This window comes from Neoarthrinium moseri, assembly GCF_022829205.1.
Source record: "Neoarthrinium moseri strain CBS 164.80 chromosome Unknown scaffold75_Wmoseri_CBS_16480, whole genome shotgun sequence".
NCBI classification, from domain to species: Eukaryota; Fungi; Ascomycota; class Sordariomycetes; order Amphisphaeriales; family Apiosporaceae; genus Neoarthrinium; species Neoarthrinium moseri.
In genome coordinates, this window is record NW_026055189.1 from 40,015 (window position 1) to 66,814 (window position 26,800).

The window sequence follows — 26,800 nt, forward strand, 5'->3', positions numbered from 1 at the left end:
AGCCCCTTGACCTCCTCGTACGGCTCTTCTCGTTGATAAAAACACTCAACACGTTTGAAGCTGACGTCAAGTGCTATATAGTCAGGGCCATCAACTCTTCCCCAAGGGACCGAGAGTGTTCAAGATTTGTTCGGGTACTGTTAATTTGAACTTAAAATAGTATGCGGACCATTTCGACATGAAATCGATTGTCTGTGTAACAGTACCTCGGTCGATGCAGTCAAGATATGTACTGAAGCAGCAATTGCAGAGCCGCCTACCCGCACAGCAGGCCGCTATAAAGGATGCTTGATTTCGTAGGTTGGCTCAACCTCACGGACTGGGTGTGACACGCATGCCCGCCAGCATAGAGCTGGCCTAGCCGATGGGGTGCCGGTATGGATGGATAAGGTGATTCGAGGAGGATTCTGCCACTCCAGGTCGAAGTGATTTCTTATGGACCTGACCCCTGGTGACGGGGGTTTTGAAGAGGTGAAGTCACAGCTCAGGAGACGCCACAATTCGAGCCTCTTCTGAGGACGTCCTGTTCCATTCTCTCCCAGCCCTCACAGACCAAATCATCCGGGTGCTCCAGATCTATGGAGCTGGGGAACATTGCTGGTGAGACGTGGAGGCAAGTGCTGCTGCCGACCAATGCCGGCCAAGCACGCGCTTGACCAAGCTCCTTCTCGCAGCTCATCGTCAGTTGCGGCCATGTTTCTGCCAGCCAACGTCGGACCCCAAATCGCTTCTGATGTTAGTCGTGTCGGTTGAGCCGGTCTGTCTGGCGGGAAAGTAGGTGGCGTTGAATTCATCATGACCACTGCCGGGCCTTCTTGCAAGGGCCGTATAACCCGCCGGCACGCCCTCGTACACTCGGCCGTTCCTCAGGTGCTCAGATGACGTCCTGGGCAGCTGCCTTTGGCTGCAAAGACTTGGCTTCCTTGCCCATGACGAGACGGTCGAACAGAACGTACGAGGTGACGAGCAAGATGGGCGTGGCGATCATGACACTGACGTATTTCCTCGATGCGGCCTTGTACGCCGGGCTGGAAAGGTCGACTCGCTTCGGCACAGGGGGGCGGAGGCTCTGTGGAAGCTGCCCACCAAGGCCAACGGGAGGCGCGGCAGGCGTGGTGCCCTTGTACGGGAGTGCAGGCGCGGGCGCCCTGGTGAAGGCAGGCTTTGTCACGGGGCGCGCAGCCCTGGCCGCATTCGAGGCTGCCATCGCGGGTCTCGCCCTTTGCCTTTGGCTTGGGGATCTGCTCCGAGGTCGATCGTGGGCCGCCGACTCGCTGGTTTAGGCTTTAGGCTCGGGCTCGGGCTCGGGCTCGGGGAGCGCTGGGGGAGAAGATCGCGGGCGGCCTGCGTTCGGCAGACTACAAGCAATAGTCGAACTTGTGCTTGGGTCAACGTCTCGGGCGGCTCAAAGCGAAGTTGGCAAAACACAATTCTCCACTGCACAGCCACAGGCCCCGCTGCCGCTGTCGATGTTGCCCAAGTTAGCGGTGTTAGTGCAGGACCACCACCTTGGTATTGGGGGGAACTGTTGCTTTGAGCGCACCTTTCCGCTGTAATTCCTCATCTCTATAGGAAGTACATAGAGGAAAGACGAAAAGACAAGTTGTCCGCAGAGTGGAAAAGAACAGTTCAAAACAGGTAGAATCGCCTCAAGTTACCCACCCAGTCAACCACCCCCCCCTGTAATCCGCAAGCAGCGGACGCTCATCACCGCCGGGCACAGCGACAGCGACGGCACCGGGAAGAAGCGCCAGCAACAGATGTAAACGCAAGATCGAAACACGACCGCGGTAGCCTGCCCATATCACTTACCACGGGCCAGAAAGGCGCTTATGTTAGCCCCGCGGATCTGACACCATTATTGGACAAAACACCTGCAGCACTTGGCAGCACACCCATCGGGTTGGTTGGGAGTATGCCATATAAGATACCGGGGAAGGTATAGCTAAAGGTGGAAGGGATGCACCGGGCAAGCCCGGGGCTTTCCGTCTCCTCGGGACTTCCTCCTCTCCCCGTAGGCAGGGCAAGATGAGATATCTCTTGACAATCTCCAAGCTTGGATTTGCAAGACCGTCGGGTGCCGGTACCGGTGCCCTTGGGCACCCCCTACCCCCCCGGAAAGGCAACGGGAAGGTGCTCGAGTCATCAACGTGGCTACTACTGCTGCTGAATTTCTTGCTTTCCCCCAGGATCGTGACTGGAGCCCGTCCTGCGAAGTAGACATGTACCTCAGTGCTATCCAAAGCATCAGATCGGTCGCTGGGAGCCAGGCGCCTGTGCCTCCCATCTTCCCCTCCTCCCTTCTACCCCAGAACCATCTCGTCTCTGCTGCTTGGCCAGCAGGGCCATCTCCTCCTCTCCCAGCATGCGCCCTACCACCAGCATCTTGTCTTCTCGTGCCTTGGTCCAGCGCGCAAATAGTGTCCACCTCCGCCTCCAGGAGTCGCGCTCCTCGTCATGGGACGACTTCCTGCGCCCTCTCTGGGAGACGGCGAGCGTCCACGAGCATAAGGAGATCTAGGGGATCACCCTACAGGATCCATCCACGCACCTGCAGACCAGAGTCATCCTGCTGAAGATCCTCTGGTACAACATGTGCAACATTGACGACACGGCACGGCAGCTCAAGAGGATTCTCGACTGGAGACAACGCCATCAGCCCGGGGAGATGCTCAAGAAGGCGTTGAACCGCGATGCGTATGAGCAGGCCTGCAAGGTGACATGCCACGACCTCGGCAGTGGGCACCTGCAGGTCATCATCTACAACAGGTACTACGACAAGGTCGAGGACGTGCAGGCCACGTTCGGCGACGCGGCAGCGTGAGTTGCGCCACGCCTCCCCGTCCTGCCCGGGTGCCATGTTCTGTCACGTCATGCCGCGCGCCGGATCGCTGATACACTGCTCGACGCAGGTTCTACAGGTTCCGGCTCTACGTCGTAGAGAAGGCGATGCGGCTGCTGATGTCGTCGGTCGAGACGCCCATTGCACCCGACCTTGACTACTACCGGTTCATCACGGTGGATGACTTGCGCAGACGCCCGTTCCCCCAGCCCCGTGTCATCCACGAGGCCAGGGAGCAGGCGAGGGGCTTGGGCTACTACTACCCGAACTGCCTGAGGGCCCGCTACGAAGTCAACGTGCCCACGCTGTACGGCTGGTACGTCTGGTTCTGGGAGTCGGTGAGGAGAAAGCAGGAGGACGCCCTGTTTGAAGGGTGCCGGCCTGGAAGGTACAGGGTCAAGGACGGGAGAGATCTTGCACGGGAGATGTTCAAGCGCGAGGCCGGCTTGGAGGTGGCCCGGCTCCCTCACGAGTACGGGGGCCAAAACGGCACATTGAGCGGGCAGGTGAATGTGTTGTCGTACACTGGGGGGAAGAATGCACACTTTGCCTAGCTACAGGATGATACGCACAGATTATTGCCCCAGCTCCTGTTGGATCACGGAATATCGAAGCACTTGTCTTCTTATCGCCATTTGATCCTTTCAGCCACTTACCTGCTGTAGTTGCCCAGATGCGAAGGTACGCCAAGGCAAGGTAAGGTCGGGAGAAAGGGGTTGTATGTATACTCGAACGTGAAGTTTCCTACTTGCACAATGATTGGCAAGCTTAAGCTTGAACGGGAGCCCAACAGCTCGTACTGCGTCGGACTATGCAGAAAGCTAGGTACCAAGGTGATCACCAGGATCGGTTTGACAGTCTGGTTCTGGTACAGGGGCATGATGTGTAGAGAGAGCCGGACTCCCAATGCGGCGACTGCTATGAAGTGGAAGTAGGTAAACATTAGCTGTAGGTTGGTAAGGTAGTACCCGTGGACCTTCGGGTGGTGGCCAAGGTGCGGGTACCGAGTCGGCCGGTCTTCCAGCTTCTCGATTTTCAGTGTGGGGCACCCGGACACCCGTTGGATTTTCCAAAACCGCGACACGGCCAGCAGACTACCCACCCCGCGCGCGCGACGATACGCTGCCACCGACACCACGCCCAGATCGGAGACGAGGCAGACCAGTCTTGAGGATCCCGTGTGCAGCACAGCGCCGTGACACCTAGGCCCCTTCCACCCCTCTCCCCCCAATTCCCTGCATTAGGTGCGCACCACCTCCATCATGGGCGACACCGAACCCCCCGCAAAGAAGAAGTGTCTGGGCGTCGACTGCGAGAACGAGGCCGGGTCTCTGCAGTGCCCGACATGTCTGAAGCTGGGCATCAAGGGCAGCTTCTTCTGCTCGCAGGACTGCTTCAAGAAGAGCTGGGTAGGTACAGCTGCATAGCACAGCACAGCATAGCCTGCCCGAAGTTCGGGCTCGCAGGAGAGGAGATGCGCCGGCCGGGCGAACGAAAACTGGTCCATCAAGGCCCTCGCTGACCCCGTCGTCCACGCAGGCCGACCACAAGACCATGCACAAGACTGCGCAGGGCAAGTCCCAGAACGGTATTCTCCACAGCTTGATCCCTCCCAAGGTCGTCTCTAAGCCTGATCCAGCGACTGGTTTCTTCAACCCCTTCCCGACCTACGCCTTCACCGGCCCTCTGCGCCCCGTCTACCCGCTGTCGCCCAGGCGCCCTGTGCCCAAGTCCATCCCGCACCCCGACTACGCCGAGACCGGCATCCCCCGGAGCTCGCGCCTGCTGAACCGGAACAAGATCGAGATCCTCGACGCCAAGGCCCAGGAGGGCATGCGCAAGGTCTGCCGCCTGGCTCGCGAAGTGCTCGACATTGTCGCGGCCGAGCTGAAGCCCGGCATCACCACCGACTATCTGGATGAGGTCTGCCACAAGGCATGCGTTGAGCGGAACGTAAGTATCTGCGCCCCAGGGGGAAAGAAGGGGGAGGGGGAGAGAGCGGTCTCACCAGGTTTCTATACATGCATACAATTTTTTTTGGGTTTGTACCAGTACCAGTACCGGCCATGACTGACACCATCTTCACACCTCGCAGTCGTATCCCTCGCCTCTGAACTACAACCACTTCCCCAAGTCGATATGCACATCGCCGAACGAGGTCATCTGCCACGGCATCCCCGACCAGCGCGTGCTGCTGGACGGCGACATTATCAACCTGGACGTCACGCTGTACCACGAGGGCTTCCACGGCGACCTCAACGAGACGTACTACGTGGGCGACCGCGCCAAGGCCGACCCGGACGCGGTGCGGGTCGTCGAGACGGCGCGCGAGTGTCTGGACGAGGCCATCAAGCTGGTCAAGCCGGGGACGCTGATCCGGGATTTTGGCAACGTCATCGAGAAGCACGCCAAGGAGAAGAACTGCAGCGTGATCCGGACGTACTGTGGCCACGGCATCAACAGCATCTTCCACTGCCCGCCAAACGTGCCTCACTATGCCAAGAACAAGGCCGTGGGCGAGTGCAAGCCGGGCATGACCTTCACCATCGAGCCCATGATCGCGCTTGGCAAGTACCGAGATGTCACCTGGCCGGACAACTGGACCAGCACCACGATCGACGGGAAGAAGACGGCGCAGTTTGGTAGGTGACACCCGTGGGTCGAGCTGGGACATGCATGGCTAACCGTGGTACAATAACAGAGCACACGTTGCTGGTGACGGAGACGGGGGTGGAGATCCTGACGGCCAGGCAAGAGAACTCGCCGGGCGGCCCGGTAGCGATGCCGGCGGCGCAGAACGGAACGGCCAGTGGCTAGGAGCGCATCCGTTGGCGCGGGAGGCTGGTAAGACGCGGGCTGGACATGATGCACCACTGGACGAGCGCCCATCACGCGTATTCTGTCACGGGGGGCGACGAGTCGTGCAGGTATTCGTAGTGACAATCACCCTCGGATACCTAGAGCGGATACCTAGAGGGGGGGCCCGGGCTATGGCGTTCAGTATGGGCGGACATCTCGAAATCCCCAGACGCATTGCGAGAGAATGCTTGCAAGTTGGGTTGAGACGGGACTGCTCGCGGGCATCTATAATCTGTATACATACGGCGGTATACTCGGTATCTTTTGTGGAACTCTGGCCGCCAGTGCATCATGTTTTGTTGTTCACTTCCATCGTTAGGCAATTATGCAATCCGTGCATAACGTGATAGGGGACGCATCCCAGCCCCAGCTCTTTTTCTTTCTGGTCAAGCTATGCGCCAAGGGGCCGGGAGTTGTGCAAAAGCTCTTGGTTACACTGTGGGGATTACGGATCACCAACCACCGAATTAAAGGGATACCTAACTAGGTAGCGTCTACAGTAAACGCCTACAGTAAACGCCTACAGTAGCTAACTACCTACGAGTGCGGGTCACCCTCCTACTGTGCCGATACCTAGGTAACTAATCGGCCGGCGAGCTCATCCAGTCATCAATCAGAGACTCGGGAGCGTAATTGTAGCAGAGAGACGGCTTGCAAGCAAGCTATTCCGCCTACCTAATGCTGCTCCTGCTCCTGCTCCTGCTCATCGTGATTCTACGGTACCTGCGCAGCACGCCTCTATCCAAAGACAGCCAAAGCACTTTCAGGCTTGACAGGGTACCTAGGTTAGGTATCGCAATCGTTTGGGGCCGGCGGTTTCCACTCCAAGACGTCACTGCGGTCGCGAGCGCCAGGATCCTGGGCAAGCTTGGGCAGAGAGCGCAGGTACTTCGAGGCCCGCGGGTAGGTACTTGAGCAGGCGGGCAGGCGGGCAGGCGAGCAGCAGACGCTTTAGACGCCAGAAGATCCGTGCAGGCGCTGGGCACGACGGGCACCCCTGTGCTTCGCAGCAGCTACCTAGCTAGCTAACCCGGAAGCTCCAGCTCGCTGGCTGCCACCATTGGCTCCCGCGCTGTCTATCTACTGTTACGTGGGCCAGTCTTGTCAGTCAACACTCTCAGTGGGCAAAAAGAAAAAAAAGAGCTCAAAGCTCGATTGCTCGAAGGGGGCCCCCCCAAGCCAAAGCACAGGCGAGCCCGCTGGTGGCCTGGCCTGGCCTGGCCTCTCTGCCTCGGAGGGGGGGCCTTGCTGCCAGCCCAGCCAACCAGCCCGCCCTGCCTGCCCCTGCCTGCCAGCCTCGAGGGAAAGGAAAGCCACCGAAGTTTTTCGCGTGCGCCCGAGCCCGAGCCGCTTTCATCATTGGAGTTGGCGCCTTTTTCCCACCACCGGACCAGCACCACTACTACCACCACCATTACCACCACCACTACCACGACCCGTTGCCGGATCTTGCCTTTTCGCCCACAACCTTGAAATATCAGGCCCAGCCAGGACAGATCATCATTCCAAACAGCCACCTCCGTCGACGCCGACCCGACACATCGCCTCTGATCCGGTCTCTCCATCTTCTCACAACTCCAATTTGTGACCGGCCCGCGCGCCTCCCCAGCTCCGTCCTAACCTCCTCCCCCCCTCATCGTCCGAAAGCTAGCTCCAAGCTCTTTACCCCCCCAAATACCACCGTTCATCATGTCGGGCGAGGCGTGGTTATACCTCTTTGCGGTGTTGATAAACGCCGTCAACCTGTTCCTGCAGGTCTTCTTCACCATCATGTACAGCGACCTGGAATGGTAAGTCAACAACCCCCTGCCTCCTTTTTCTTTCCCGCCCACCCGTGAATGAAGGCGTTCGCGACTGACCTGTGCGCCTCCTCTCTCCTCGCAGCGACTACATCAACCCCATCGATCTGTGCAACCGTCTGAACACGTACATCATCCCCGAGGCCGCCGTGCACGGCTTCCTGACCTTCCTGTTCCTCATCAACGGATACTGGCTGGCCCTCATCCTCAACCTACCCCTGCTCGCCTGGAACGTCAAGAAGATCGTCGAGAACACCCACCTGCTGGATGCCACCGAGATCTTCCGCAAGCTTAATGTCCACAAGAAGGAGTCCTTCTTCAAGTTGGGCTTCCACCTCGTCATGTTCTTCTTCTATCTGTACAGCATGATCGTCGCCCTGATCAGGGACGAGACGCACTAGGCTGGACGGCCTGCTTCTCCGCCTGCACATCGATTTGGCCCTTTCCAGACCCATGCCTCGCTGCTGCGGTGGCGGCTGCTCCCTGCTGCCTCCCCCAGTTACGTGGGCAAGGGCGTTGTCCATGGTCGGGCAGAAAGAGATCTCAATCCTCTTCAATGGAAGGAGGGTTGGCGGGCATCGGCTTGAGGCCAAGGGAATGAAACGGGTCAATGTAGCTTGGGATCGACATGGCAACGACACCGCCCTCGGAAGAGGATTGCATATGTACCCTTATATTCCTACACTCGACGATACAGTAACGAATACGACTTGGACAGGTCATGGACGATTAGACGATTTGGGCAGGTGCGGCGGAAGATCAAGACAAGCGGTTCTTGCGTGTGGCATTCTCTTGTCGACCTGGGACCAACAAGGCAGATCCTCGAACTGCCGGCGTTGTGTGGTTTTTGTAGTACGACGATTTTCAGACGTATAGTAATGACAACTAAATAATACCCTGTAGCGTTCATCACCCACTGGCTACGGCGCCTGTCCGTGTCTCCCTCTCTCTCTGTCTCGCACTGAGGCTAGGCGTCTTATCTCTTTAGGCAGGCTTGAGGCCCACTACTGGATAGAGTGCGTGCGAGCGTCTGCCTGTATGATTGGCTATGCACGGTCCGCATCAACAGAATGCGGGAGGGGCGATATGTTATTGCTTTGAGGGTACAACTCGGAGCCATCCCTGGCGGCCTTGTCCTTCACGATCAGAACTGAGTTCTCGTCCTATGGACAGAATACCAGCCCGAGGCGCATTCCACGTGGAAATCGAAACCGTTCCCGGATCTACAAAAGGGCGGCCAGAATCGGCCACTCTCATAAACTGCTGGTTCTATCCGGAACGGTCCATCTACATGTGGCGAAACTCGAACTCACTGGAACGAAAGGGGGATTGATAACCACGCCAAAGTCACGTGATCCTGACACATGGGGAGCTGGCAGCTGCCAAGACTTACGGCCACTCCCAACGTCGTGGCCCCAGCTGGCACAGGGCGGCTCGACCAAATTTCCATACCATACAATCCAGACAGACGGGAAGGACAGTCAGTACCTGGTAACAGCCAGCCAGCCAATCCTCAGGTCAGGGATCACTTCGTCGCGACGGGATAGGTAGTGAGGCGCCTCGACCTCCGAAACTCGACAACACCCCTACTCGGCGCAGCGACTCTCGCGCCATGGCCGACTTCGGCGAGTATCCGCCCAACATGGCGTCGCGGGATGCCCTCGTCTTGCGACAGGAGGCCGCCCCCGACCATGCCGTCGTGCCCTACACCGGCGAGCAGCTGTCGCGGCCCAAGCTCGGCCCCGCAAACCCCTTCAAGGACGACTCGGTGGCCGCCGCCGGCTCCGGCTCGGCTCTGGCCACCAAGCGCAAGAACGTGCCCACGGGCATCGCCGAGGAGACCTTTGTCAGCGAGCACACCTTCCGCAGCAAGCACCGCGCCGTCGAGCGCAGGGGCGGGCCGGAGCGCGAGTTCCTGACCGGCAGGCAGGTCAAGGACGAGGCCAAGCGCCTGCGCGCCGCCAGGCAGGGCAAGGGGGACGCCACCGTGGCCGACGGCGACGGCGCCTACGTCGGGCCCTGGGCCAAGTACACGCGCGACGAGTACGAGGAGGTCGGCGATGACGAGGAGCTGGCCACCGACGAGGAGGTCGAGTACGTCTACGAGGACGAGGACGCCGACGACGTCGTCGCCAGCGGCACCGTCGTCTCCGCGCCCGCCGAGGCCATAGCGCGGAGGAAGGAGGTCGAGGAGCTCGGCGACGAGACCACGACCTTCCACGGCGAATCGCTGCACGACTACCAGGGCCGGACCTACATGCACGTTCCCACCGACCTCGACGTCAACCTGCGGAAGGAGCCCGGCAGCATCACCAACTTCATCCCCAAGAAGACGGTCAATACCTGGAAATCCCACGGCGACAAGGCCGTCACTGGCTTGCGCTTCTTCCCCAACTCGGGCCACCTGCTGCTGTCTGCCGGCGCCGACTCGACGGTCAAGATTTTCGACATGTATCATCAGAAGGAGCTCCTGCGGACGTATTCGGGACACACCAAGGCCGTGTCGGATATTTGCTTCAACAACTCGGGCACCCAGTTCCTGTCCGCCTCCTTTGACCGCATGATGAAGTTGTGGGATACCGAGACGGGCACCTGCATCAACAAATTCACGACTGGCAAGACGCCACATGTCATCCGGTTCAACCCCTCCCCCGAGCACTCGCATGAGTTCCTGGCGGGTATGTCGGACAAGAAAATCGTCCAGTTCGACACACGTACCAAGGAAGTTGTCCAGGAGTATGACCACCATCTTAACGCCATCAACACCATTGTCTTCGTCGACGACAACCGCCGATTCATGACCACCTCCGACGACAAGTCCCTGCGCGCATGGGACTACAACATCCCTGTGCCAATCAAATATATTGCCGAGCCCTACATGTACCCCATGACCCGCGCCGCGCCGCACCCGTCTGGCAAGTACGTGGCGTACCAGTCCAGCGACAATCAGATCGTCGTGTATGGCGCCAACGACAAGTTCCGACAGAACAGGAAGAAGAGCTACCGTGGCCACAACAATGCCGGTACCGGGATCGACATTGACATCAGCGCCGACGGCCAGTTCCTGGCGAGCGGCGACTCGGCAGGCTACGTTTGCTTCTGGGATTGGAAGACCTGCAAGATGTACCACAAGATGCAGGTCAGCGACCAGGCCGTCACGTGTGTCCAGTGGCACCCGCAGGAGACGAGCAAGGTCGCGGTCGCGGGCATGGACGGCGTCATTCGATATCTGGATTAGACGTGGGAGGCCATTGGCGCCGCAGCCGTCTGGGCCAGAGAACCGGGGTTTCCGATGTTTGATAAGCGTTTGGCCGAACGGAAAACCACTTGTACATGAAATTGCAATGCATAGTATGGCGTTGGGGGAACGGCAACTTGGTAGATACCAATAAAGACTTTGTTTGTGGATTGGCGTGGCATATACGTTCTTGTTTTACGCTTTGATCTCAACCATCTTTGCATTCCTACTGTGACATCAGTGTGGATGACCGCTTCACACCGTTCCCAGTGAATTCAATCAGTCAATGAGTGGTGTTACGTTATTCCTGCTTACGGCGTGCCAAAAACGCTGGCAAGCAGATTATTCCCAAGGGACACGTCTCAACTTGTCTGCACTCGGACTCCTCTGTAGGGGATACACTATGAGTATAGAAACCCTGACCTCAGGTCGCTGTGCCCTCTACCAGGTCCGCCTTTGCCTCCCACTCGGTATAAGCTGACTTCTGATACAAGAGAAGAAAGAAGTAGGTACGGGCAGAGGTGTTGTGTCGACCATGACCATAACTCCAAACGAGAGTCCGACTCACTCTCTTTACCCTCCTTGGCTTTGAAAAGTTTGTAGGAGATATAGGGACCCGAGTTATTGATCCCGCATACACTCTAAAGTGGGCTGACAACGCCCGATAAAACTCTATCGCGTTCTCGTAGAGGCTCAAGGCGCCATGATCTTCGAAGTCCCGAGGGTGTGTACTACGCCCTGGAGAGAAATCCCCTTCCGTTTTGGAGACGATTTAATCGGGTTAACAACGGCCTGTTGACTACTGTACCTAGATATTTACTTTGTTATAGCATTTAGGTGGTGGGCTGTCAGTGAGGCTAGCTCGGCCAGGACGCGGCCCGGCCCGACCTGGCTCCTATATTTGACTTATAGCACTGATAGTGGAAACTAACTTCGATGAAATCACTATTTATCCCAAAGAGAACCTCAAGTCTTGTGATATCAGGCTGGGCATGCCCTGACAAAAATCAAATCGACGGAGTTACTGCTTTTGTCAAGTCAAAGCAAGCTTAAGCTTCCATCGCCAACAAGGCTGACGTCACATGCTGCGGAGGTCAAGTTAAAGGCGTAGCCCCGTTGCAGAGACATCCGATGATTGACCACAGTGCGACGCGCCCTCCCTATTGACATCTAATTGAGACGATATCGTTATCTACGTTTTCCAAATCATATATAAGTACGGCGGATAATCCTCGCAGAGGTTTCCATTTAGATCCCTTGGAACCAACCGTCTCATGCCAATGTCACGATCGATATCTATTACCTATGTGCCTGCGGATTGCGGGTCCATCATCCCAGGAAAATCCAAAGCGCCCAAAGCTTTCCAAGATGTGGGCATCGTGAGGAAACTACGAGATGCAGGCCTCTCTTCCGTCTCGGAGCACCACCCTCTAGACTCGCCGGCGACATACTCGGTAGCCACGTGCGCCCCGGGCGGCATTCGCAATGAAGATATCAACATCGAAGTCTGTAAGCGTGTATATAGCATGATCACGCAAAATCTGACCTCATCTTCCACATCGCCCCAATTCCAGCTCATCCTCGGCGGCGAGTGCTGCATGTTACCTGCCATTCTCTCCGCCTTCTGGAAGCATGCAAGCCTGCAGTCACCTCCAATTCGTGTCGGCCTGGTCTATGTTGATGCTGATACCGACCTCGCCTCTCCAGCGAATGCAGATTCCACAGGAATCTTCGCTGGCATGAATATGACGCACCTCGTCCGGGCCCCCGGCGCGCTGCAGGTCATGGAGCAGTTCTCCCGTGCGTCCGGGGAGCCCGTCTGTGACGCCTCCAACACGGTACTGTTCGGCACCAATGTATCCTGGCCGGCCAACAAGCGTGAGCACTTCGAGTACCTCCTAGATAGGAACTTCAAGGTTCTCAGCTCGGCGTCTGTGGCGCGCGAGCCGGAACAGCGCGCCAGAGAAGCGCTGGACTACCTTGAGGACAAGGTCGATGTCATTATGGTGCACCTGGACGTGGACAGTATCGACCCGCGCATGTTTCCACTCCCCAACGTACCGAATTACACCGGGGTAACGTTTGAGCAGATGATGCGGGCATTGGGAGTCTTCCTAGGCAGTCAGAAGGTTGGGGGACTGACCGTGGCCGAGGTCAATCCGGACCACGACCCGGGGTTGCAGATGGTGGAGAGGTTGACCGATCAGATTGTAGAAATGCTAGCCGCGAGAGGTATGAAGGGGTAGGGATGACGGAAGTTGACATGTCGGAAAGGGGTTGTCGGTCAAAATGCCATAAGGCAGATATAAGTCTAAGAAACGCTTTCTATGTCATTCAAATTGCTGGTCGCCAGTGGTGCGTGCGCAGATTTTCCGACTGCAGGTTCTCTTAACTATTCAACGGCCTTTCAGTTGCCTGCTGCAGTGACAATTTACCCTGATAGGTACAAACCGAATGAGTCAGATATGAATGTAAGCTATGTCATGACCGGACGCGGTGGTGATCAGCCGTCAACTAGCCCATATCATGGAGTCAATACACGGAAGCAGATTCCGGAAAGCACGCTGGAAGCCTGACCAACCCGAACCTGTTAGAAGCCTAGGTGCTAGAATTCAACAAGCTATTGAGTCTGCTGATTCCGCCGTCTTGATCTCATGGCTACGTTTTCAAATGAATGCCAGGATGGGCGAAAGCCTCCGCACTTTGCTAAACTTTCTGCAAGAAGACTAATTGACTCGACTCATGTTTGCACGCACCTCCACGTACAAGTTCACCACTCATTTTGACACACTAGGCGTAAACTTGCTTCAGAATCCAACTTTCTTAATACTCGTCCTCCCTACGAGAAGCTGACAGGTTCAACAAGTACTGAAAGACACAAATCCAGTCCATGGTCGACCAACGGAGTACTGTATGCGATTACATAACAGAATACAATGTTCTGTAGAAGAATGTGATGAGTTTTCGTGCGCTCCAAGTTATGCCGCCTAACTTGCGCCGGCGTTGAAATAGTCGACACGAAGTTGATGGTATTTAACTTATGTCCCTGTGTAGCGTGTCTATTGATAAGTGAATTATTCGGTTGTACTTGGTGGTGTTGCTATATCAAGTTGTATCAAAGAAGTCGGGATCGAAGTCGGACACACCACGCTCGGTACCCGTAAGAGAGCTTCATTCCTGAAAAGCTTAACTACGTCGGTAGGTTGCATTGGTATCCCGCAATTGGATGTCTTTGTGAACCCAGCGATGTGGTTACTGGTAGAGTTGAATACAACCAGGCCACAGCGGAATGCCGCCGGCCGCCGAGAGCACCACTCTTTAGCGTGCATTAGCCCCTGTCTCGCTTATCCTCCCGCTACCATCTCCAGGGTAGTACGCCGGTGCCCAGATTGGCCTTACTCAAGGGGGCAGGAGATACGCTGCACCTAATCTCCATAAACCATGCTCTAGTTTGTTCCTGCATACCAACCGTAGATAGAGCTGTCATGTGTCGCGTGCCTTGCTTCTGTGGATGCGAATCTGCATAAGAGGCGCGGCTGGCCGCGCTGGATGTGGCGAGCTTCGACCTCTTGCGATCTGTGTTGCGTACCTACCGGAGAAAGCGCTGCTATAATTCACCGCTTGTTGAACACGTCCGTACGCGAGCTAGACCAGCAAATATGCGAAGCTCATCCATCCTCGCCGGGGTTGCCCTGTTGGTGGGTTCTGTCCAAGGCCTGAACATCTTGATGAACAATGATGACGGCTTTGGAAGTGCCAACCTCAGAGAATTCTATAAGGTGCTCAAGGGCAAGGGACACAATGGTAAGTCGGTCGAGTGCTTCAACCTGTACAATAGCTACTTATACGAGATCAGTCTGGATTGTCGCACCGGCTACACCCCAGAGCGGCCAAGGAGGACGGTCTGATTTTACGACATACCCGAATTTGACGGCAAATTCGCAGTACAACCTGGTTCCTGCCGGCAGCCCATCAGTTGGTCCAGATCCAGTTGATAGCCAAATCTGGGTATGCAATCAAAAAGTCCAGAAACCATATGCTGTCCCCTGCTAACTCGTTGTCTCCCCCCAGTACTACAATGGAACACCGGCTGCGTGCACTTTCGTCGCACTAGATTACGTTTTGCCCAACTTTGCCAACTTCAGCGTGCCCGATCTCGTCGTCACTGGGCCCAACTATGGTACCAACCTGGGCCCGTTCGTGTGGACCTTGTCAGGAACTGCCGGCGCTGCCTACGCCGCTACTTCCCGAGGAATCCCGGCTATAGCATTCTCGGGCTCGAACTCCGCAGCGTCGTATAAGGCCATCACGAATTCCACCAACGAGTATACTTGGCTTGCTGAGCTGTCCGGTCAGATCGTGGACGCATTCACTGCCACTGCGCAGAGGCCGATTTTGCCTCTGGGTTACGGCGGAAACGTCAACTACCCGAAGCTATATTCAAACTGGAGCGATCTCGAAATCGTCAAAACTAGATACACCGGAGGAGCCGAGACTAATGAAGCCGTGCCCGGAAGCGTGCCAGGGACCTTCACCTGGGCCAATGTGTCTCCCAGGAGTCCTGGCGTTAACACCTGCCTGAACGGAGACTGCTCCTTGCCTGGTGAGACCGATACTGTGAACGCAGGCAAGGTGGCTATCAGTCTGTACACAGTTGACTACACTGCGCCCAAGAACTGCAACACGACTGCGATCCTGCAACGCCTCGATGTCTTGACAGAAAAGAATTAGGAGAGGATGTCCCGATCACGTCTAGAAGGCGAAGGGCGGCACACGAAGAGGCAGAGTGCTACCCTTGATAATAGTAATAATAATTTTAGAGTATCATACCAATGTCTTGTGGCGTCATGAATAATGACAGAGCTGTAGCCTGGCTGAAGAAGCCTCGACTCCGACCTGTCATACTCGTGGCGACGGGGTGACATGGTGAACCAAGAGCAGCTGGACTATCTAGTAGGGTCCGCTCTGGTGTACTTGTTCTTCTCTCATAACCAATGCGGCTGGTTCATCAACGAGATGGGAGCACACACGACAGCATAACTGAACAACTTCAAGGATGTGAGCCTATTGTACATGTTTCATAGAGAGTGAGACTGAGCCCAGCCGCTTAGTCCGGTGTATTCTGCACACTCGGCGCGCCACCATACTTCGAGGCGTACTGGCAGCCACCAGTGCGATGTACATAGTATGTCGGAGGAGGAATGAGAAATATGCGAAGAAACCTGGTGAGACAGAGATGTGTCAAGTCGCCCTAGATTACTAGACTCTCCTCTTCCCAGGAGATTTTGTATACTCGAATCAGTTAGATCGACTTCGCGGCCGCATGGCCATTCACTGGTTGACTTCTGTTTTCATATCAATCAGCCAAGCTCTAAGGCCATAGTCGGACGATGACAAGCCACTTGGGAGCATATTCAGGCAGTCTTATATATGTTATTTCTCTTCCTGTTCTCCTAATAAATGTACCTAAAATTGAGATTTTCACGATCCGTCATGTCGGCAAATGCAGTGGAGTCCAAGTCTCTCCCGTCTAGACCACCAGTCATCGCGGACTGAATTTTGTCCCTTCTTCGGTTCTCGTAACTCATGAGCACCCAGAACACAACGATAATGAAAGCCTCTAAGAGATGAGACACAATCATCGACCAGATGCCCAATGCGTAGTAGGGTGCCTGGCTCGATAAGTAGAAGAACGGACCCACGATCTGCCATCCAATTGTTAGCAATGTGTTCAAAGATAGGGTCGGAGGAATAGGGTCGGAGGAATAGGGTCGGAGGAATAGGGACTCACGTTGCCGGTACAATATCCAAGGAAGAGAACCGCATTAGTCACCACTTTCTTCGTGTGACCCGCCGTGTTGGCAGTTGTCAGCGACAAAACCATGACAAAGGCGGCGTTGTAGGGTCCCGTCAGGTAGTAACATATCAACCTGCCGACCTGTTGATCCGTAGCAACATAGCGCAATCCAAATGCACCCGCAATATTGGGGCAGAGGAAGAGAAGGATGAACAAGCATCGCTTGTTAGTGAATCGATCATTCAAATACACGCAGATCAAAATGCTGATGGCAATGATGATACCATATGGAATCTGCATGAGAGTCGTGCCAAGAGTGCTAAAGCCGAACCCTTGAATGATCAGGGTCCCAAAATTCGAGATACCGCCGTTCGGGACGTTGCAGACAACTCCGAGGAAAAAAAAGAGATAAAGTTTGATGTCCATGAAGGCTTCATGGACTTGAGGCCACTTCAGATGCTTGTTCTCGATGCCCGTCTGGTTTTCACGCAACCGTTGAACGGCCATGCGTTTTTCGGCACGAGTGAGCCCCTTGGCTGTTACCGGTGAATCTGGGAGGAATATAAACATTACTATGCCCCAGATGCAACAGAGGGCACCGATGATAAGAAACTCATATTTCCACGAGGGCAGAGAGCCCTTGATGCTTCCGATTCCTATCGCACCGGTGAGTATCTCGCAACGGAGGTCAGTCAGAGACTGCATACCATAACCAAGGAGGCCACCAAGTGCAATGCCAAACCCATTCGCAGTATACCCTACATCCGAAAAGTTTAGGAAATCGTTCGTTAACTGCTCCATGGGGGCCAGTCTCATTTCACAGCCCCCGAGAGGGTTTGTTACTTTCGAGAAATCAACCACTTCGAGGCTTTAAAGTGGTCTGGAGGGTGGAAATGTGTTGCCTGGTTTTACTCACATAAGCCCATTCGAACAGGTTGCTGTCGTCGAGTATACTAAGGCATGTTTAGTAAGGGGGACCCAGATGGGCTTTCGTGGAATTGAGACTCACCCACATGCTTGTGATGAGCATGAAAGAAGGGTCAGAGCAGGCTTCGGCAGCACCCGCTAAGAAACGCAGGGCCATAAGCCCGGCAAAGTTGTGGACGGCGGCCTGAAGCATGAGAAAGAACCCTGGAGTGACTTCAGTTCTCCGAAGGTTGAAGCTCAAGGTCTATGACTCTTACCCCACATGAAGATGTTGATGCCCAGATACTTCCCTACAGATGACTAGTTGGCTTATACGACGTAAGATAGCAAAGGGGGGATGATCTCTCACCAATTGGGAATCGTTGCATCATGAAATTCGTCGGAAAAGCCCAAAATAGGAACCCGAAATAGAACATAGAGCTAAGCCAGTTATACTCGGCCCCCTGCAGATCCAAGTCCGTTCGGATGCCAAATATTGCTTTGCGGCAATCATGTTAGCTCGGGACGGGACAGCAGAGAAAACGGAGTCTTACCAGCATAAGACAGCGTTGTTTTATCAATATAAAAGAACGCATAGCATACGGCCAAGTACGGCAGAATCATGAAGTCAATCTTTAAGACAAGCTTTTTCTCCTCTTCGGGGTCGCGCGGCTCGTGAATCTGGTCTGGATGATCGAAGAGGGTCATTGCCACATCGGCATCTTGGTCAAGTGCGGGTTTTACACCAGATTTCACAGATTCGAGGTGGCTTGCCACTGCGGGTGCAGCCTCGATATCCTTGTGTATTGATGCGCCCGAAGCCTTTGGAAGCTCCTTTGTTCTATCGTCTGCCATTTTGCTGCAATTGGTCTGGTGAAACTCAATGAGTGTGTCGGCGCGATGTATTTCTCCAGACTGTTAAAATTTGGAGGTGATGTTAGGACAGAATTGGCCCCCAGAAATTTTCTTCCATCTCAAGATCGTTGCAGAAGCGACCGAGCATGACGTGTAACCGGACAACGTCGGAGGACTTGTACCCTGTCAACTGATTCAATGCACAATTGTGTATAACCACCCAGAGGAAGGTACATGAGTAAGGTGCGTAGGCGCTATACTGTTTTCTCGCTTGGGGCTATGCGGGGAAGCGATGATCGACCCCCACTTCTCCAGTTACATGGGGTGCTAGTTCTTTATTTTGCATTTGGTACCTCGGAATAATGTTGGAGCAACGTGAGGAGGTCTTCCCTGAAACTCGGACAAGTCACCGAGATGGGATACACTAGGTTTGGTAGCCGAAGTCGGTGTCCGATTGACAACCTTGATGTGGCATAACATCGCAATCGCACGACGATTTCACGCCTCAGTTACTGGAAATCTCCGAGATAGACTCGAAAACAATTAAATTATTGTGTGAACCCGTGGGAAGCAATAGCGCCGAACAGCATGCTTCTCTTGGATATGTCTATGTATCTCCAGTGTTAAAACGTGTCTTCCATAGAGTCAGAACTATGGCGAAGTAATTCTAGCGAAATGATCAGTCATGAGCAAGACTCTGTATACATTTTTCACTGTGGAAGCCTTACCGTTTCGTTCAGAATCTTCGGTGTCTTGCTTCATCGTGCCGTCCTCTACGCCGAACAATTCAGCCATCTCCTCAAGTGATCGACCTCTTGTTTCCACTGCAGGATGTTCAGCTAAGCGCATGCGTGATAGAATGTTGCAACATACCAAGAGCAAATCTTACGAATAAGAAAGCGATTACACAAAAGAATGCCAACAGGACGTAAAGACCCCAGCCTATAGCGCTGGCTATCGGAGGCGTTGTCTGCGCAACGATGAAATTGGATATCCATAACGAGGCTGTGCAGAGTGCATTCCCCTTGGCCTGTAGGTACAGCAGAGTTCAGTCAGTTACCGGAGACTCCAACATAACTTGGGTATACATTTTAACTTTACCCGAAGCGAAATAGGGAAAATCTCCGCAGCGTAAGTCCAAGAGCCGGAGCTCCAGCTCATGTTGAAAAAAGTGTAGAAGAGATAGGGAAAGGCCACGATGCCATTGTTTGTTGGGTCGCCAGGATAGTGTTCGGCGTGGCGGAGAAATGCTGCTATTCCAATCAATGAACCGAACATTCCGACGGTACCAATCTGAAGCCAGGTTTTCCTGCCAAGTTTGTCGAAGAAAAAGACTGGTATCCACGCTGCAAAGAAGAGCACGACACCGACTCCTGCAGTTGCTAGGTTCGCGCTCTCGGCACTAAGACCTCCCCTCATAAACAGTGTCGGTGCGCTTGTGGAAAGGTTAGCAGTTGGGTACGACCAGGAAGGACCGCATGGTACGCTCACACTACAGAGAAGAGATGTGTTAGCTTTCCAGTTTTCAACAGCTTTGGCAGAACATAATCGTCGATGCTTGTGATGAACACGCCGAAAGTCTAGTGGACATGCCAGCTGCTCCAAATAGATCAATCCATAGAGTAGCGAGAAACGAACAATATGGACGTTGGGATTACCGACAGTAGAAGATTGAGTTAGTCCCCGTAATTTGCTGCAAAAACTGGATCGTGGTTCCAAGAAAGGTTATCCGAAGAACAGGCTGCCGGAACATGTCTGCCCATATACCCTGCGAACTTGCCCCCTCTACGGAGAGCGAGTTTCGAATCTCCTTCATCTCAAATTCAGCAACATCCGAGCCATGGAGTCTAGAGAGCACTTCATGCGCGCAGTCGTAACGCTCTTGTGCCACGAGCCACCGAGGTGACGGCGGAACCCAGCTCCAGCAACCCAATGCTAGGACCAAAGCCGGCAGAACTTGAATTCCGATGGGATACCTCCACCAATCGTTCGACTCGACGAAGAAGAAGCCGTAAACAACGAAGAAAACAACCATCTCGGCGAAGCAAAGAATCATCAAATTGATGGCTCCGATTCTGCCGCGAACGGCGGCCGGCGCGATCTCCGTGATGTACAGCGGCACGCCAGCTGAATAGGCCCCTACACCGACGCCCAATATCAAGCGGCCCAAGGTCTAATAGGGTTGTCAGCCACAGCATGTAATGATAGGAACTTCGTCCGATGGTACCATTTGCGTTATAGTATATGACACAGCTTGCAGCAATGCCCCAGCAATGAAGATGATCGTTGCTAGGGAAATTGTTCGCTCTCGTCCAATCGAATCAGCAAAGAAACCAACTGTCATGGCCCCCAAGGCACAGCCTATATTGTATATACTGACGACAAAACCAATGGTCCCTATGAGATGTTGGCATATACAGAGAGTCGTACTTGAGAGCTGCGCATGGGCGGGGCCTACTCACAATCATTGGCAGGTTTCATTAGGTCCAGCCATCTGGCATCGGCAATGATCATGGACATGACGCCTTGATTCCACCCGAAGAGAAAAGAGCCGAGGCAGACGAAAGAAGTGAGGGAGTATACATAGCGAATGTTTGCGGGGCGGCGCTGACCCGGGATAAGGCCTTTCGGAGGTCTGACGACCTTTTTCTGCTTTAATATGCCCATCGTGGCTAAGCTGCAGCAAACACTAAGTTACAAGCCGACCAGCCTGGAAAGGCAACATCCACAGTAATGAGAGGCAGCCGCAGAACTTCTCGACCAACGAATGTGACAGTGTGTCGACCGGGCCTTTGGAAAGAGCGCCTTCTCGCCACGGATGATGTACGACAAGCGGCCGCAAGGGAGGGTTTATGAGGCTGCGCCGTGGCCGTGCTGCATGAGACGTTGAAACGAACCCGACCCCGTGGGGTTCCGGGGCTCAGGAGACCCCCCTCCGCCACGGACCCATCGGCGCGCCTGGAGCCCAAGCCAAGATACCGTACGGATAATAACTTCGCACCGTGTCTCGGACTGTCCGGCAGACAGTTGATTGCCTCATACGGGGTGACATAGTGAAATGTCATCTTTGCTGATGCATAACAATTGCAAGCTTTCTATTCTGCCTCTTCGGGCATGAATCTATCTGTCATTTAAAACACAGTCTCGCATTTGTGTAGTTACAAGTTTTTAGAAGTGGCCAGAAGCCTTCAAGATGACGAATCTTGTGAATCCTGACCACAGGATCGAAGCATCAAGTTCCCGCATGAACTGAGAATTTAACCACTGCTTCAGTGTGACTGCGTGAGTCAAGTGTGTCTTGTTCATTGTGAGAGCGGCTGGCTTCTGAAGCTTCCCAGTCGGATGGAACATATAACTTGTGAGTGGCATGTGAAAGGGTTTGCTATGAACAGACGATTGCAGGAATATGTAAGTGTTTCACACCAACTTGGGGTGGCAACCTTTGCAATGCAACTACCCCATTACGCGGCACCGCTTAGGTAGTGGGCAACCAAGAGGAGACTGCATAGGCTGCTTATTAAATCACCGCAAAACAGACACAGCAGTAAGCAATGGAAGAAGGCGTAGAGTGAAACGGAAGAGAAAATGCTTTAGGACGAACGGGCGTGGGATCATCTTGGACACATCTGGCTGGAAGTGTGATATATGCAAGCAGCTGGTTTCCCAAAAAAAAAAAAAAAAAAAAAACCTTTTGGCAGTGTGGTGAGATAGGAGGCCGTCCATGACCTTAATAGGCCAATCTCCCACGACATGTCGAAGTACATATGTGCTTAGCCAAACGAACTGTGCTGGTTAAATTAGACGAGGAACCTAAAGGACTGAGCTCCCGTCTCGGCATTCAATCCAATGCATCCTGCGCTAATGCATCTCTATCAGACGCCGATGTACGGATTGCATTACATGCCACACTAACACAACGGTGATCCTGGCTCGCCTAGCAACGCAGTGATTATCCATCGTAAATCGAGTCCCACACTGAAGCCATGATTTATGAGTCTCCACGGGACTTGATGGTAGATCTGACAGTTGACATAAATAATCAACTATAAGCACACCCTTGAACACTACTGTGCACCACGAGATCCAGAGTGGTGCGCCCGAGTTCTTTCTCCAGCTCATAATCCGGTCCTCATGGCCGTCCTCGCCCCAGACGTGAGTGCAGGGCGCAGGATGAAGAGGTATGGAGACCACAGTTTCCAACGCCTGGTTCCCTCTGGCTAAGCGATTATCCACGATACGACTTAGAATGTAACAGTCACTGGTTCTATTACATAGTCTCCCGTCAGAGTCTGGTCTCCGCCACCGAGATCCTCCAGCTCCTTGGCCGAGACCTCGTCTGCTCTCTTCTGCCAGACACTCAACCACCTTCCTTGACCGGATATCTTGACATCCCCTTTGAGCTTATCTATAGGAACCACAGGCTCCTTGAGCTCTACTTGGTGCTCTGCAGTCTGCCCCGGCTCGATTGTAACCAGCGCGTCCCGGCCAGGTGGCATTCGTCGTCGAATCTGGACGATAGGAATATCCAGGGGCATGTCACTATCGGCTGGCGAATACAGCTTCAGGACGCCTTGATGCACGGCCGACGGATCAAACGGCGATTGCCATTTCAGCACGGTCAGGGGCGCGTCGTGCTTGTTGGTGACACTAAAGGTCAGCGAGTAGGAACCCGAGTGGCGGACCGAAACCACCAATCGCGAGAGAGTATCTTCAGGCATGGTGATGGGGGCGGGCTGGTGTTGTGTCCAGTAGACAAAGACGAGGAGAGCGGCTAGGACCGAGATTATAGTACGCAGAGGGCAATGACGTCGGAAGCTGCCCATGGAAGCGACTGGAACGTCTTGGCGGCTGAGTTTGTCTGGATACGGCAGAACCCTCGGATCTCTATTCCGGGAGCAGAAGAGGAGGTCCGCAAGTGTGCCGCGCTGGGATACGGGGGTGGACCGAATGATATGTAGGTTGGAATCTCGGGCGATAGCCTGGTTGGCGGGGCCGCTGGGAAGAGGCTTAGGCGAATGGAACGTTGGCGCAGAGCACATCTAAAGATCTCTTGGGTCGATGCACGGTCCTGGCCGCAGGCATTCCGAACATTCTAGAGCGTCTTGGGGAGCCGGGAACCGTTGGGGACGGCCTCTTGATGGCCCTGGAGCGCGGCCGGGCCTCGGTGGTGATTTGGCTTGGTGCGGCGTGGGGGAACTGTACTAGGACTGGGCAATGCCAACTTCTTCATCCGGCTACCGGCTCGGGTGTCTATGACGACACAGCTTGGTAGCCGCGATCCTGTCACTCGTCGTCCGAAGTGGGCTTGCTCTCCCCTGGCAACCTGGGTCGCGCCGGCTCGCGAGACTGGACCAGGACGAGGAGGAGGAGAGGAAGAATTGGACGGCCCAGTGGTTTGCGTGTGGCACCGCAGCCTTGTGGGGGGATGTGCATTGCAAACGTTCCGGGCGAGCCCCAAACAGGCAGGTGGGCTTGCCGGGTATTAACGAGCACCAAGTCGTCAGAATAAGGTGAGGCTTGTCAATCAATCAACCAGCCTGCGACTCTGCTTGTCTGTGTGCCATGGCCCGTGGGCATGAACTTCCAGGTAGCAGTCGGCTGCGGGTGATCCTGACAAGCGAGGCCGCCGGCACTGAGGGCCCTCTCGACCAACCTGCCAACCTGCCAGCCTGCCCGCGCCAGGCACTCCTGGCACGGTCTACTGTAGCCACCAGATGGCGCGGAAACGGGGCTCGATGTCGGTGAAAGACCAGCATTTCCCACGGCCGCCGGCCATTTTCTCCCTCTCTCTCTTTGGGCATTGCGACGCCTGTGATAGCAAGGTTACCTTGTGGTGGCGATCCCACCTCTAATCTCGGCGTCGTTCACCCTTGCGCGTTTCATACTGATTGCAGCGCGCTGCTCCGTATATTCCACCGACGGGCATAAGGCATGCGATCCGCAAACCACGGTTTAATATATCTAGTCTTGGCACTGCCTCCCCGCCACGAGATGGGCTGTTCGCCTTGGTCAATCTTTGGTGACATTTGTCATATCTTCTGCAAGCACTGGTTGCTTGGTTCTATTGGCCGCCTACCGCCATCCATATGTGTCTCATATCTTCGATATAGTAGCCCGCCTGTGATCCCTCAGGACTGCTCACACGAATGTGATATTCATTCCACCAAAGGAAGATGGACGATAGACATATCGCTGCTTCGCAACAATCAGCAATGCAGGTAACTATCGGATGTTACTCAAGCATGTATAGATTGTGGAGCCCTGAAATAAGCTTCGTCGAGGTATACCAAGCTTTATTGGCGGTCGAAGGCTGCATGTAGACCACAGTGCTACGCAGGGGTACTTGCTCCGGAGGTTGCAGTCGAACCTGCTGCATTCCTACTTCCAGCCCAGCATCCCATCACACAGCGCTTTGGCGACTCTTGGCGCTTTGGACGCGATCCTTGGCACTCGGACGACAGCGACCAAATAGACATCAACTTCCTTTTTGCTTCTAGGTGTCTTCGGCACTCTGTGCCCATCTGACGTCTGGAATAGCTTTCATCCCATCTGTCCCAAAGCATTAGACAACCGCTGGAGCGTGGACTTAGCAAAGTATAAAGACGATCCTTCTTGGCCACATGGTGGGATGAGAACCCTTCAGGCCAGCCCCTTCAGTCTAAGGTTCATCCACTGCCAGTTTTCCAGCCAATCACAACTCAAGCCTCGTTGCATATACTCGAATCTCTTCTAAAAATGAAGTTCCTCGCCGGTGTTTCCCTTCTTGCCTCCTTGGTCAGCGCTGCGTCTCTCGCAAGACGTGCCGAGCCTCTTGATGTTCAGCTTCAGATGGTCGGTAACACCGCTGTCAAGGCCACAATCAAGAACACCGGATCCGACAGCCTGAAGGTGTTCAAGACTGGCAGCTTCCTGGACAGTTCCCCTGTTGAAAAGGTTCAGGTCTTCAAGGGAGGTATGTATGCAAACCATCCTATCCATTTGTCCGAAGCTAACCTGTCATCAGAGACCCAAGTTGCCTTCGCTGGCATCCGTCTCCGTGTGAGCACCCAGAACCTTGACGAAGACGCCTTCCACATCATCGAGGCTGGTGAGACCATTGAAGCCCTCTTCAACATTGGTGAGCTGCATGACCTGAGCGAGGGTGGCGAGTACAACGTCGTTGCCAGCGGTGCAGTATCTTATGCTGCACTCGACTCCACCATCATCGAGGGCGTCGTACCGTACACTAGCAACTCCATCTCCGCCAAGGTCGATGGCGCCGAGGCTGCTGAGGTGCAGAGGCGCTTTGTTGAAAAGCGAACTACGGTTCAATCCGACTGCACTGGCAGCAAAAGGACCGCTCAGATTACTGCTCTGAACAACTGCGTCTCTCTTGCTCGAGCGGCTGCTTCCGCTGCCACATCCAACACGGCCAAGGTCACCGAATACTTCAAGTCTACTTCTGCCTCCAGCACCCTTGTCACTGTCTTCAACCGGGTTGCCTCCGAGTGCGGCACTAGTGGTGGCGTGTCTAAGCAATACTGCACAGATGTGTACGGCGCATGCAGCAGCAATGTCTTGGCATACACCTTGCCCTCAGGCTCATACATGGTCTCGTGCCCCTTGTACTTCAGTGCTCTTCCCGCTTTGACCAAATCGTGCCATGCTCAGGACCAGGCCACTACTACCCTCCACGAGGTGACTCACTTGTCTCAGATCAAGGGCACCCAGGACCTGGGCTACGGCTACAGTGCCGCTACCAGACTCTCTGCGTCCCAAGCTCTGAACAATGCTGACAGCTACGCTCTGTTCGCCAACGGTACGTTTCCGCCACGAATAATTTTGCTTGTATGGTTGACTAACCGCCACTAGCCATCTACGCTGGCTGCTAAAAGCTGTACTACGGCAAACGACAGCAGGGAAGCGACGGCTACGAGCCCTTTCGCAGTATCATGAAGAGAAGGAATAAACTGTGCCATTGTCTTCTGTTATATTCCTTTTGATCGATAGTTCATACAATTGTGTAGCGGCCAAATGAAAACCACCTACTTTTCATTCAAATCCATTGTGTATTCCCGACAACATAATTTATCTGCTGCAGCAACAGATATGACTTGCAAGGCATGTAATTGACCCAACAGGCGACGAAAGGTTATGAACTTGAGGCTGGACGCTACGTCCTATAGACCCCTCCAATTCACATATTCGCTTCCTCCGTCCCAGTTTTGATTTCTTACATGTATGATTGTGCAATTTCCCTAAGAGGAATGTGAAGGCCAATTATCGATAGGTAATAGTTTCAAATATGGATTGTGTGAGATATACGTAGGACAGTAACACACCTATAATGTTTGCTGCACATGTTGTCGTGCAGTTACGATGTATAATGGACAGAGAAGCACAATGTCAGCAGTATACTTTGAAACTTACGGTGCCGGAAGTAACTAACGTAAAGATCTAGTGTGCTAGCATATATATCTAAATCCCTTTGTACCTGCATATGAACCGTTTCACCTGATACAAAC

At 54.3% G+C, this 26,800-nt stretch overlaps 11 protein-coding genes across 11 annotated transcripts; 7 read left to right on the forward strand and 4 right to left on the reverse strand.

Moving 5' to 3' along the window:
- Positions 1-874: 874 nt before the first annotated feature.
- JN550_011857 (uncharacterized protein) lies at positions 875-1,207 on the reverse strand (the record flags this gene model as incomplete). The annotated part of the gene is made up of 1 exon (XM_049310268.1): positions 875-1,207. The coding sequence occupies one exon, from the start codon at positions 1,205-1,207 to the stop codon at positions 875-877; it is 333 nt and encodes a 110-aa protein (XP_049166139.1).
- Positions 1,208-2,365: 1,158 nt separating this feature from the next.
- JN550_011858 (uncharacterized protein) lies at positions 2,366-3,396 on the forward strand (the record flags this gene model as incomplete). The annotated part of the gene is made up of 3 exons (XM_049310270.1): positions 2,366-2,497; positions 2,558-2,820; positions 2,913-3,396. 3 exons carry the CDS (start codon positions 2,366-2,368, stop codon positions 3,394-3,396), a joined length of 879 nt encoding a protein of 292 aa, XP_049166140.1.
- Positions 3,397-4,104: 708 nt separating this feature from the next.
- JN550_011859 (uncharacterized protein) lies at positions 4,105-5,659 on the forward strand (the record flags this gene model as incomplete). Its single annotated transcript, XM_049310271.1, has 4 exons — positions 4,105-4,251; positions 4,382-4,795; positions 4,938-5,484; positions 5,544-5,659. 4 exons carry the CDS (start codon positions 4,105-4,107, stop codon positions 5,657-5,659), a joined length of 1,224 nt encoding a protein of 407 aa, XP_049166141.1.
- Positions 5,660-7,390: 1,731 nt separating this feature from the next.
- JN550_011860 (uncharacterized protein) lies at positions 7,391-7,901 on the forward strand (the record flags this gene model as incomplete). The annotated part of the gene is made up of 2 exons (XM_049310272.1): positions 7,391-7,491; positions 7,586-7,901. 2 exons carry the CDS (start codon positions 7,391-7,393, stop codon positions 7,899-7,901), a joined length of 417 nt encoding a protein of 138 aa, XP_049166142.1.
- Positions 7,902-9,112: 1,211 nt separating this feature from the next.
- On the forward strand, positions 9,113-10,738 carry JN550_011861 (uncharacterized protein; the record flags this gene model as incomplete). The annotated part of the gene is made up of 1 exon (XM_049310273.1): positions 9,113-10,738. One exon carries the CDS (start codon positions 9,113-9,115, stop codon positions 10,736-10,738), a length of 1,626 nt encoding a protein of 541 aa, XP_049166143.1.
- A 1,280-nt stretch (positions 10,739-12,018) lies between these two features.
- On the forward strand, positions 12,019-12,984 carry JN550_011862 (uncharacterized protein; the record flags this gene model as incomplete). Its single annotated transcript, XM_049310274.1, has 1 exon — positions 12,019-12,984. One exon carries the CDS (start codon positions 12,019-12,021, stop codon positions 12,982-12,984), a length of 966 nt encoding a protein of 321 aa, XP_049166144.1.
- A 1,413-nt stretch (positions 12,985-14,397) lies between these two features.
- JN550_011863 (uncharacterized protein) lies at positions 14,398-15,469 on the forward strand (the record flags this gene model as incomplete). Its single annotated transcript, XM_049310275.1, has 3 exons — positions 14,398-14,542; positions 14,595-14,746; positions 14,810-15,469. 3 exons carry the CDS (start codon positions 14,398-14,400, stop codon positions 15,467-15,469), a joined length of 957 nt encoding a protein of 318 aa, XP_049166145.1.
- Positions 15,470-16,040: 571 nt separating this feature from the next.
- Positions 16,041-18,296, reverse strand: JN550_011864 (uncharacterized protein; the record flags this gene model as incomplete). The annotated part of the gene is made up of 8 exons (XM_049310276.1): positions 16,041-16,083; positions 16,205-16,443; positions 16,530-17,327; positions 17,452-17,488; positions 17,549-17,666; positions 17,720-17,752; positions 17,812-17,940; positions 17,996-18,296. 8 exons carry the CDS (start codon positions 18,294-18,296, stop codon positions 16,041-16,043), a joined length of 1,698 nt encoding a protein of 565 aa, XP_049166146.1.
- Positions 18,297-18,919: 623 nt separating this feature from the next.
- JN550_011865 (uncharacterized protein) lies at positions 18,920-20,963 on the reverse strand (the record flags this gene model as incomplete). Its single annotated transcript, XM_049310277.1, has 7 exons — positions 18,920-18,963; positions 19,025-19,120; positions 19,170-19,326; positions 19,398-19,788; positions 19,955-20,469; positions 20,524-20,693; positions 20,759-20,963. The coding sequence occupies 7 exons, from the start codon at positions 20,961-20,963 to the stop codon at positions 18,920-18,922; spliced, it is 1,578 nt and encodes a 525-aa protein (XP_049166147.1).
- Positions 20,964-22,537: 1,574 nt separating this feature from the next.
- Positions 22,538-23,335, reverse strand: JN550_011866 (uncharacterized protein; the record flags this gene model as incomplete). The annotated part of the gene is made up of 1 exon (XM_049310278.1): positions 22,538-23,335. One exon carries the CDS (start codon positions 23,333-23,335, stop codon positions 22,538-22,540), a length of 798 nt encoding a protein of 265 aa, XP_049166148.1.
- Positions 23,336-25,031: 1,696 nt separating this feature from the next.
- Positions 25,032-26,167, forward strand: JN550_011867 (uncharacterized protein; the record flags this gene model as incomplete). The annotated part of the gene is made up of 3 exons (XM_049310279.1): positions 25,032-25,248; positions 25,300-26,094; positions 26,148-26,167. The coding sequence occupies 3 exons, from the start codon at positions 25,032-25,034 to the stop codon at positions 26,165-26,167; spliced, it is 1,032 nt and encodes a 343-aa protein (XP_049166149.1).
- Positions 26,168-26,800: the final 633 nt, after the last annotated feature.